General features: G+C 31.7%; 1 protein-coding gene across 7 annotated transcripts in view; it reads left to right on the forward strand.

Moving 5' to 3' along the window:
• LOC119632037 (LIM and SH3 domain protein Lasp) overlaps window positions 1–12,967 on the forward strand; it is a 78,789-nt gene that overhangs the window by 35,439 nt on the left and 30,383 nt on the right. For all 7 annotated transcript variants that reach the window (XM_038024718.1, XM_038024713.1, XM_038024714.1 and 4 more), the window contains exon 3: window positions 9,571–9,665. In XM_038024718.1, coding sequence (XP_037880646.1) covers window positions 9,571–9,665 — 95 coding nt within the window. The remainder of the gene's footprint in view (window positions 1–9,570; window positions 9,666–12,967) is intronic.

Genomic DNA, 12,967 nt, shown 5'->3' on the forward strand with positions numbered 1-12,967 from the left:
ACAAAAATAAAAATTATATTCGACTTAAGAAGGATTTTTCAACATCATCCAGTTTGTGCATGGATGTATGCGCCATACATACACTTTTCTCGTTTTTTTTAATAATCGTTTCTTTTACCTCGCTTTCGAACTAAAAACATTTTATATTAAGTTCTAAAATTTTAATTATTTATTGTATTATTTCAAAATTGTTGATTTTCGAACTTAAAAAGAGGAGTGATTTTCCTTGCAAATGCTCCAATGGTCGCAATAAGGACTCTAAAAAAAGATGAAATAGCGATAGATACAATAAAAGCAAACAGTTTTTTACAATGATGAGCCAATGAAAATCGAGTTAGCTCTTAATAGACTGCGTATAGCAAATTCTTCCTCTTCCTGTCCCCAAAACACAAATGTAGCTCTTTTTACTTGCTTCTAACTTGAATAGAAAAAGAAGGAAAAGTAGGATTTTTTTAATACCCATTACCAAGAAAAAAAAAAAAAATACATTTTTGTAATGTATAATATTATGTGGGCGGGATTGATTTTTTCTAATGGAAATTCATATATATAGCGTTTAACCCCCCCGGTTATTGGCATCAGGCAATTGTAGACAGATGGACTGACAAAAATGTCCTAGAACGATTCAAATTTCATACAATCAATAGTAATATGTAGACGTAGGGTAGGGTCTGGATGGAAATTTTAATATTTTATAGTATTGTGCAGACAGAGATCGATTCCATCTTTCTACATGTTGTGCAAGATGACCACCTATAGAATATATAGTTGCATCTGTTGCGGGTTTCCGCAAGCTTCCTTCTCGGTGTTGCAAACGTTTTGACAAAATGAGTATACCCCTCCTTATTCTTCGGTAATTGGTGATATATAACAAACGAAAAGTGAATTGGAACACCATCAAGCAGTGAAAAAGTCATAATTGCTCTATTGAATGCCGATTAGTATCAAAGTGACTAATAATTGCGCATACCTATAAACTATGTATATGCAATTCATTCATTTATCTATCTATGAAAACACGAATTCAAGAATTTAATGCTAGAGTAGAATAGTAATTTTCGGTTTACATGATTATATTATTTGATTATGTGTTTTTCTCGCTTTTTATTGTAAGAGATTCGAAAGAAAAATTGCTTTTATTATTTTGTGCATTTGTTCTATATAATATATATGTTATTTTTTTTACCTCAATCATTTCAATTTACACAATCTCTTTATGCCTTACTCTAGAGTCTCAAACCCTTCCCCTAGTTAATCGCAACTAATGTGAAAAGATCTATAATTTTTTCCCTGAGGATAAAAATTTTAGTAATGCTTTGCACGGAAATAGTGAACTAATTTCAGTGAAAACATATACATATATGCATATATATGTAGATATATAAGATACATAAGTAGATAATTTCCTTCTCACAATAGCACTTTACTAACAACAACATCAGCTGCTTTTATCGCTTAAGTGATCGTTCAGTGTCTCAAGTCAGTCAGTCATGTTATATTGTTTCGTTTTCCTTTTAATTTTCTTTTTGTTGATTTTGTTGTGAATTTAATTGAACTTTGTCAACTTTTAAGAGTGTAAAGAGCCAGCCAGCGGGTTGTTTTACATGATATAGCGCTCGAAAATAACAGTATATTAATTTCATCATTCTGTTTGCAATATCGAAAAACGTACTTGAAAAAGTGTATATTCAAACTTAATATAGTCGCTTTACGCCTTACACTGGCTTACTTACTTGATGTTATTTAGCAATCATTAAAATTGCAAAAGAAAGCTAATAGAAAGATCAAAATTGTTTGAATTTCATTTGCATTTGCATTGAAGCAAATTCTTTCTCGATATCTCTTCTCTCTCTTGGTGGTAGATTAGAATTTTTTCCAAATTTAAATTTCGTTTTCTATACATATACAAATATATTGGCACGGAAATAGCGAATGCTCAAGATTCGCCTCAAAGCAAATAATATAGTGTTTTTGCTTGTTTGTTGTTGTTTAACTTTTCATTGTTCCTTTAAGCTCTTATAGTAGTTAGTAGTCGTAGTACTGTTGTCGTTATTGTTGCTGAGGTTTGTTGTTTTTTCTACAGCTTGAAGAGTTCACTTAATTTGCATATTTAGTTTTATATGCAATGTACACTATATAGTGCAGTTATGTAGATTCGTGTATTTATGTGCAACATGAGATTGGTACAAATATCGTAACTCATACATATATATATACATATATATATGTATAAGTATATATATACATAATATATATATATACATGCATACATATACAGATATATATATATGTATATAACAAAAAAAAAGTAGTTATCAAAATACAGATGATATTTAAAAATATTTTTTTTTTTTTTTTATACACTTATATTTGTATTTACAAATATATAAATATATACACATATATGTATGTATATACATATATATACATATATATATATATATATATATATATATATATATTTAATTAACCCCCATAAAATAGTTTGCACACTTCAATGCCACAATGCTTTCCTTCATTGCATTGTATCGTTGAAAGTGATTGCATGCGTGTGCGAACGTGTAAATGTGTACATTAATAATGATATCATTTGTTGATATATTGATGATATCTGTTTTACACTACGTAAAATTCGATTATAACTTAAAACTACGGCTTACATTATTTATAGAAATTTTTTTCCAAAGTCATAGATGCATTGACTCATTTTCGCTTAATCGAATATTGAAAGTTTTTTGTATTCGAACCTAAAGCGACGAACCGTTTACAGGTCCGGCATATATTTATATATTTATGCAAATTTTTAGATTTTCATTGGCAGAGTCAACAACTTATCGCAGGTCATGTTTGTTTGTTTTCTTTTTTTTTTTTTTTTTTCTAATTTTATCTCTAACATGTCCCACTATATATTTATAATCGATTGATATCGATCTTGAATATAGAGAAAATATCTTTATCAGAATAATGTATTTTTCAATCGGCTAATCGGCTAATTTCAAACGCTCAAGATTATCGAAAACTATATCAACATATTGTTAAGTTTAAGGAAATCATTAACATGTAATCTATGGGTGGATGCACTTTATTGTCATTTCCGAAAATGCATTGTATTGTTGCTTTTGTTGTTCTGCTTGCTCTTATCATCGTCGCAAAGTGTGACTTCTAAAATTTCGAAAGCATATTATGCTTCAAGAAATAATCAATCAATTTTTGTTTAGAGGCAGATAAAATTTGACTATATATATTAACAGATGACAAGATGGTCCAAACTTTTATTTCAAAATTTAAATTACGAGTTTCTTACGAACTTTTTGCTGTTTCTGCTTGTTGTATCAGTAACAGTAGTTTGATTCCTTGCCCTTCATTCTCATTATATGTATCGGGAACAAATTCTATTAATAGGTTCTTGATGTGACATGTCACATTCTCTCAAATGTTTGCAGATCACGAGAATATATATATATATATATATATATATATATATATATGTACTGTGTTCTTAAGTGAATTGGCGCAATGATATATATATTCTACAATGTTCTAGAATATTCTACGATAGAATATTTCCTACGGGGCCACATGTTATATAATACAATAATAATATATAATAATAAAGAAAAAAAAAAATTTAAGAGAGATGGTGGTAATTAACAGCATTTTTACAGCATTGTGGATAATAGAAACACAAAAAGTCGGCAATTAGCTCAGCTCCTAATTTGAATTTTGATATAAATGTTGGACCATCTTGCCTTTTAGTTGTCTCTGCCATTGGCGTATATGCGCATGAAATCGTATGCAATTTCGTGTTTTTCAATGTTTAGACATTTTCCCTATTTAATTGATTTAATAAATTGATTCCATTTCGTCCCTTTGCACACATTTACTAAAATACGTTGTTAGAGGAGTTACAAAAAAGATTCAAAAAAAAAAAAAAAAAAAAAAAAATGCCTTTCAAATTAATTGTAATTATGTTACAATAGTGGAGAGATGTTTGCGAATTTTTGCATGTATGCATGAGGATGTGTGGGCATTATTTTTGCTTTCATTCAATTCAGATGAAATTAGTATCGAGGACGACATGGTCTTTAAGACAAGTCTGTTCAGTAATAATTAAAAAGTTTGCATTTATTTTAGTTGTCGCACATACTCGCTCTGGCTTATTCAATATGTTACTTGGCAGTACAACTATTGGATTGTTTAGGTTGACATTTTTCCATTCTCGCGCTTCAAAAACAAAAAACAAGTAAGAAATATATAAAATTCCGAAGTAGGAATACCTACTACGATCAATTTTGATAAGATCGATGGTGTTATATGGATTTCGACCAAAATGTGTCTACTCTTTCACTTATATTCGTAAAAGTTAAGATAGGAAGCTGAAGTTTATACAAATAATTCGCAGTAGCTTAACAACCAAAGCTTAAAAAATGATTGTGTTCTGCTTACAAGAACGCTCATATTACACAAGAAACTGAAACAACTTCTGCTGCTTTTGTCCCATACAAATATTTCCAAAGAGCTGAGCTGTCTATCACAATCATGGATATTCGAAGGACGTCATAAACCACTAAAACTAAATCAATTAGCTTGTAAACCAATGGCTGGAATGGCACGAAATTTGTACACTATTTAAAAAGCTTATGGATTTGTTGGATCTGCTTTCAGTAATCAATTGAGCTCAACTATTACAAAAAAAAATATAGATAGTTTTTAACTGACAATGCTAGTAGAGAATGAAACGCCTGATGCACGAGCTTTTATATTTTATTAATTACACGAACTGACGAGAGGGGGAGAAAAAGTGTTATCACTGATCTTTTTGTGGTAATCGAAAAAATTACCCTCATTGAGTTTAATCACGTATGAAAAACTCAACATTCGCTTTCGTTTTCAGCTGTTCTTGCTAAACAACTGGATGCCAGTGATGATTACCCAGTCCTACACATTGCGATAGTTTCATCATCAAAGGCGATATCTATGCGCGATCCCAAGACCTTCTATCGAGATATGTTATATATATAATGTTATCAAGTTTTTCTTGTCCATTCACATGATTCCGTTTGTCTCAACTCACTTTTTTCAAAAATTTTTAAAAACGCACGGATCCATGTAAAGCGATCGCAAACACTAATAATAATAAGTTCTTAATTTCAAAAGTATGACATATATTTAGGTATGCATTCGATGAGGTGTCTCCCAAGAGAATTACATTTGTCGTATTTTTTTTAACGAAGCCAATCATTTTAGGGATGTTCCCAATTCTTGTAACATGGTCATGGTCAGAGAAAAGTCACAAAAGAGAAAGAGATGGACAGAGTGTGATCGTAGGCTAGTTAGTGTGGCCGATAGGATGCCCGGTCGATAAGTGTTATACCTTTACCCGGCAGATTACGCACTGTAGCTACGACCAAAGCAATCTCTACCGAACTTGAGATTTGGACCCGCGAACACTAGCTTGCTAGTCGCGATGCTTACCTACTAAACAACTTATGTGGTTAGATATAGGACCCCAAAATAATGGCCATGTCCTGCCGTAATATATTTAATGAATTTGGATGAAATATCCATTCATAGCATTATCTGAATAAAGATAACAAATAGGAAAATTATAATCGGCCGCGAGCGAATCTTTTATATCTATCTTCATTATCCTAGGAAATAGGAAAGATGCGGAAAAAATTCATCCGCCATGCCGTGGTGTCCATCATATTTGTGCATCTTCATTTAAGGAATGCATGAAACAATTTTAAACATTTCGTCTTGTTTACCTAATGCGTAATAAGAGAAAACCGTCAAAAAAGTAAAAAAATAAAAATATAATCTTGTATAACTTTGTACAGATGCTGCAGGGCGACCTATATGAACGCAAATGAACATTTTTATCGTGGTATCTGTTGCGGTTTATTAGTAACGAGAAAAAGCCAAATTCTTTTAATTTTTGAAAACATAGTTACCCGCAGATTATATTGTATTGTGGGCGTGTCTTTTGACCGATTTGGCCCAATTTGAATATCAATTTGCGTGCAAGAACTTCTTTCAATCGTTCTGCCAAATTTGAAGTCGATTGTTGCATTTTTGCGACCAACAAAATGTTTTTCACATACGGACAGACGGACATCGTTTTAGAATTTGCAACTGACCAAGAACATACACACACTCTATGATCTGCGAAGCTTCCTTTTGCGTGTTGTAAACGTTTTAACCAAATGAATACATTCCTCCTCCTTCGGTGATGGGTATAAGTACATCACCCTCTATCCACACAATATATAAATGTGATTCGATATTAAATTTAAATTGTTTTACATTCAATCATACCAAGTATTTTTTTAAATAAACGCCTAATCCTTTATACTGTTGAAAAATTCAGATATCCAATATCCAAAATGGGCGTGGCATTAGTTCTTTTTTTATCACAAAATCTCATTGATTACTATTAGCACTACTACTACTACTACTACTACTACTATTACTATTACCACTACTATTACTATTACCACTTCTACTACAACCGCTAACTACTAATATATAATTTGTTCGTTGCATTATAAAAGTTCTCTGCAATTTTCATAGTCAATGATCTGATTAAAAAGTTTTCGGGCGAAAGTAAACGACCTCGTTTGGTCTTGTTTGAAATGAATTTTCTATGTAGTTTAATTTCCAACATTTGGCTGCACTTAGACAAGAAAAAGAAAACCAACTACAACGGTAACAACCAAAATGAATGTACATAGCAAACACATTTCATAGATAATTGCCAAAAAACCAGAGCAAAAAATTGAACCAAGAAAAATCCCCTAAAACCAACCTAAAACTAAGTACAAAACGTGCAATAACAACAATTAAAAAAAAAAAAATAAAAAAAAAATTCTAAAAAAGCAAGAAAATTACACGCAGTCAAGCGATAAAATTTTTGAGCAGCTGTTCGTGGGTAGCAAAGTAAAGGAAAAAAAATAAAAACTCTATCGAGCAGTCAAAGAGGAAAGTGTAGTAGTAGTGGTGGTGGTGGTAGTAGCAGTAGCGGTAGTAGTAATAGTAGTAGTAGTAGTAGTAGTGGGTTTCAGTCTGTGAACAAAAGTTAAAGATTTGGCTTTGTCATCAAACACAGCTGATGGTTAAATGACACCAATGACAATGGCAGACGGGAAAAAGACAAACGAACTCCCTTACGAGATATCATACTGTGCACATCACTTTGACAACTGCAGCCAAATCAAATTAAATTCTTGAATCGAATTGCATTGTCTTCAACATCCAAAACGAGACGATCATAATTTCAAGAAATGGACAAATAATGCAACAGTTTATCACATTCACTTAAATGTTTTAAGAAGTGATGTAAGTGTCAATGAGAGATGAATGTGTAACTTGGTTAACTCATGCTTGCTAAGAATCATCAAACGCTTACGTAATACTGATACATATATACTGAATAAATTGCCATAATTGTTGAAAACCAAACCAAACCAGACTTTTGTGTAACGGTTAAGTTCTCTGTAACAATCCTCTCTCTGACTGTCTGTGTCAAGTGTCACTTAAAGAGGATGAGAGGCTGTAGAGACGGACGCACGTGTCATTGCCGGGCCAGCTACTTCGGAAGATAAATTTTCGAGAAACACACAATATTCTCGGGCAGATCATAAGAACTGGGCCCTTCTGTGTACCCTATCCCTAGCTACGGTGATCTCTCAATCGGTTCATGATTCGCAATGGCAGACCAATGCTTGTAAAGTTTCCATTTCCATAAAGTCCATTTTAAGAACTACTGTGTTTGTCCGCACCACCATACATTACCACTTTTGATCAATAACTCGTTTATGGGGAAGATTACAATAATCATTGTAACTTGTCACTTACGCACCTGTACAATGGCTTTTCTTTTTTTTTTTTTTTTTTTGTGTCGAAATATGATTAAATTAGATTTGATTAACAATAAACACAGTCGCTCTTCGATTACACACCAAACTTGCAATATTAGAAGGAATATTTAATGGCTTGACCTCAAAAGAGGGAAAAGTAGAAAAAGTTTCTCTCTAAGCCAAACACTATTCAAATTATAGGTTAAGTTAAATAAAGTTTATAATTACCTTAAAGTGCTCTTTAATCTTGATTGACAACAACAACAATGCTGTTAAATACATAAAATATTTATTTTAATATGCATTTCACATTTTGCCTTTCCATTTAAAAAAAACAATTTCTGCAAAATTTATGCAATTAAATCATACAATATATTGCGATTTGTGTAAGATAAGCAGAAAAAATAAAAATGAAAGGTAAAATTAATGAATTTCCAGAGCATAAAATCATATTAAATTAAGAAAACATTAAGTAATTGTTTGTAATTTAATGCTTGACAGTCAAATTAAGTTATTTAATTTAATCTCAAAACCGATTACACTCATATCTTATAACGAAGTAGTATAATATATAAAGAGTTAAATTACTACCTAAAATATATATTGTGTGAATATGTTTCGCTTTAAAGCGTCCTCCTCTATACCTCCTATCTCTTTTTATCTGCCTTTCTTGAAGTCTTGAATCTACCTACCTACCTACCTATCTATCTATCTATCTATCTATCTATCTATCGTAACTGTTTCTAAGACTTTCTAATCCGCCTCTTTGTCTCTACCTTTTCATTTCAAATTAAATATAAATATTTACCACCATTAGTAAGAAACACTTAAGGAAAATGGAAACGTTTTCCAAATTACCAATTGTTGTTGTCGGTGTAGTTAGTGTAATTTGATATATATATATATATATATATATATATATGTACTATAGTACACATAGTACATTTGCCTATAGAAACTGTGCATTGAAATTGTGTTCAAAAGATTTGTTTATAGATTTTCATGAAAAACTCCTTTAATTTTTCCTTAAATTTACATATTTCCTAATCATTTTGCCATAAATAAAAACAGTTATCAATATTCAATTAAATTTTATAAAATTATCGGTATTAAATAGTCGGTACTTATAATGGGTGAGCAGATGCGTGATTCTATTGTACGGAAGGGAGTATGCAAAGTCCTGAGTTCATGTTCTGGTCATTATTGAAACTATCATGCCTTCGCCCAGATTGTAGACTCGCCCCCCACCCCCACAAAATGTTTAACTTCTAAACTCTCCCGATGCTGCAGATTGCAAAGAAGCATTTATCGAAATGCTACCAATTTGGCTCATTAGTAGTATCGTTCTATCTATCGTTTTTTAACATACTGTGCTATGCTCGTCTTGCATCAATCAACAGATTGTAACGAACTATGCATAACATGCAGAACATGCATAACGCGCATAAATAACACTTTTGACGCAAGACAACAAGGTATCTAAGATTCGCTTTGTATATGAAATGTGTGAGTTGTTTGTTACCTTTAAAAAATAAAAATAAAAAATAAAAAAAATCAAAAAAAAATAAAAATAAAAAAAACTAGTTTATTTTTATTCCTATTCGTATTCCTATTCGCAATCGCAATCTCATTTGTATTTGAATTTGTATTTAATTTGTTGTTTTTATTGTTTACTTTTTTTTGTCTTCCTCTGCTTTTCTTCTCATTATAGACCTGGCATAAAACGTGTTTTAAGTGTACAGAATGTGGCATGGCATTGAATATGAAGACATACAAAGGTTTTAATAAAATGCCATATTGCGAAGCGTAAGTATTTTTTACCTACTCATATATATATATAATATATATATAAATATATTTATTTTAATAGCACATAACTGTTATAAATTTTGTGCTTGTTGTTTATCATATTATTAACACTGATCTGAGCTATGAACTTTTCTTTTGTCACATATATAATAAATACTAAGCAATTGCAGTTTTTTAAATTTTGTATTTGAATTTATTGTGTGAGCATAAGTTTTATGTATTTTCTTCAAGTATTTTTAACTGCTACCTCGTCTTCGCTACACCGACATTTAAAAATTCCAAAACTTAGGACAATAATATTGGATACTGAATCATTGAGTAGTAGTGAGTGCCTCTAGCGGTCAAACAAAAGTAAAATTTCTGTAGAGAAAACACGCAGACAATTACTGGTCACATATATTATGGCGTTCAGAGTTAGTAAGTAGCATATATATGTTTTGATAGTCTTAATTTCTCCTGTTCCCGCATCATCGAAAAAGTGAATTTCAGACGGTGATGATAAGATTTATTTCTTTATTGAAACACTTTCGCGAAACGTAACGGACGAAGTTTGCCTCTTCATATCAAATGCTTAAAATGACTGACGGATGATCATTTAAACGTGATCATAAAAGAACAACTGAAACTCACTCTTCCGGCCATCTAATTGAGGGTAGCAATGACAAAAACAATTGAAAAAATTTATGATACTAAATTGAGGCTCAGATAGCCTCACGTGATTACGAGTACGTGTGTGCGTATGCTTGTGTGGATTTGTGCTTAATCTCTTCTATCAACAATTCGATACAAGAAAATTTCATGCATTCAAACTGAACGTACTCATGTGTGAATGAACACTTCTTGAAGAATTTCAAGATATCTAACAAGTAGTTCGGCCGATTTGCTTTTTCGTGATCTCTAACAAAAAACATCTCTCAATAATGGTACCAACACCATTAATGCCGAACATTATTGATACCCAAAAGAGGTGATTGTACTGGAGTCCAGAAAAAAAAAAGAAAAGGAAAGCAAATTTTGAAAATTATTCTCGATGGCTGACAAGTCAAGTTGCAAAAGATAGTTGACATGTGCTAAAGATATTAAAAAGGCGAAAATATTTGGGCATTAGAAAGTGATTTGCCGAAAGCGTACCGCGTTCAGTCATCATCACAGTGAGTGTTATCTGATTACCATAAATCATGCTCTAGGCGAAAGGATTTGAGTCAAACGCATTGCGTCATTGCAGGTAACTGGCTTTCGTCAAGATATCTTTCTATAAAAAAAGATTCGAAACGTCAAGTGTATATATATATATATATCCCTCTTAAAAGAGAATATTTTAGTGAACAAAGTTGAATTATGAGAAAAGAGAAAAAAAAAACAAGAATTCTTGATTTAATATATTAAGGATAAAGAACATATTCAACATTACACCCCGAATTCAGGTAAAAAATGCCCTAAAGAGATAAGGACGCCAACGTAGTGGGCAACAATATGATCGGTGCTGTTTTAGAATGTCGATGGCATAATCTTCAAAAGTAAGTTGAAATGGGGTCGAAGAACGGTAACAGGCGCAATATTGTTCGGGTTTGTAAAAACCGAATGAATTGGAATAGAAATTGTTCCGGTCCCCGATGTCTTTCATTTGTTTAGAGAGATCACCGGCCATCAAAACAATCGAAACATCGCCGTGGAAAACGCTTATGTGGAAAAACAAATTCTAATTTTGAGCAAAAAATTGTGTGTTGCCACATGGAGTTTCCTTCCTTATCGATCACAATCTAAAAGCATCCTAAGAGCACCATCAACATCTGTCCTATGAAAACTCGCTCGCGGTCATTACATTGAGTTAAAGAAGAGAAGTTATGCAAGAAAACAAATTCTAACTTTGAGTAAAAAATTGTGTGTTGCCACATGGAGTTTCCTTCTTTATCGATCACATCCTAGGTCCTATGAAAAATCGCTTACATTGAGTTAAAAGAAGAGAAGTTATGTAAGAAAAAAAATTCTAACTTTAAAAAAAAAACCATGTTTTGCCCCTTATAGTTTCCGCCCATCTCTATTACACATCCCGTTCAATTAATTATAGTTTATTACTGATTTTTGCCATATTTTGTAATAGTGTCCTAGAGAATATTACAATGTTTGTTTGTATGCGAATCTTTTATTATTATTATTATTATTATTACCATAAATAGCTTTTACAAATAATTTACTTGTCCAGACAAAGTTGAAAGTGGGCGTCGTATTAGTTCACCGCTTAAAACCGAACCATTCCTAACAATTGAAATTAATGCGCGATTTTTAAATGCATCATTCCGCGTAATTTTTTGACAGAAGCTGTGATTGGAACTAAGCCAAGAATCACGCAATATAGCAAAAAAAAAAAAAAAAGACAAAACAAATTATACATACACACGCTCAATTACTTCCTTGAAATAGTAATTATAATAAAATTATATTTAGTACTCTGTGTTTCAAAACAATAACATTATGAGAAATATATTTCTATTGTCATAAGTAAATGCATTGTTCAATAATTCCCAGAACTAAATAAGAAAAAAAGATTTTTCCCTCTTAGAAAATGCAACTTTCTTCTTCATCGCCCATAGTCTCTCCTTCAAGAGTGAGGGTCACTCAGTCTAACACTTTCACTCCAGTTTCCGCAATGATTCCATCTATAGCATATCTTAAGCATACCTGTATGACTTGCAAACAGATAATAGACACCGGCGGGTGTGGAGAGGGGCGACAACAACTTAAACTTCAATTCATGTAATTTTGTTATTGCCGTTGTCATTGAGAAATGGTGATTTTTTTTTTTCATCTGTCCAAATATGAATAGTATGCGATATCGGTTACCCCTTTTACAATCTCACTTCTCTCGGTTATCGAGTAAGATTTTCAGTTTTCTTAAGTGTAGCCATCTCTTTTGAGCGTTCATTAATGTCCTTGCGACCTTTTCTTAAATCTGGGAATCAGATGTTCTACAAAACAGTCCCGAGAATTACTGACCGATAAGTTAAGTGAAGTTTACAAATATTAATTTGTATGAAAGTGGAGAAATATAGAATAGATTCAACCCTCAAGAGGGTAATATCATTAAACATATACGTACACATGTATATATATGTATGAATCATTTCACCATTTTCCCCATTCCAATAGAGATTTGTTGGCGCCTTAACATCATCATCATCATCGTCATCATCATCGCTATTATCAACACCAGAGGAATAACAAACATAGTAATATGAAGGGTGTTATATAACTTGCAAAAAAAAAAAAAAAAAAAAAAAAAAAAAAAAAAAAAAAAAAAA

Source organism: Glossina fuscipes, unplaced genomic scaffold (genome assembly GCF_014805625.2).
Source record: "Glossina fuscipes isolate IAEA_lab_2018 unplaced genomic scaffold, Yale_Gfus_2 1, whole genome shotgun sequence".
Lineage (NCBI taxonomy): Eukaryota > Metazoa > Arthropoda > Insecta > Diptera > Glossinidae > Glossina > Glossina fuscipes.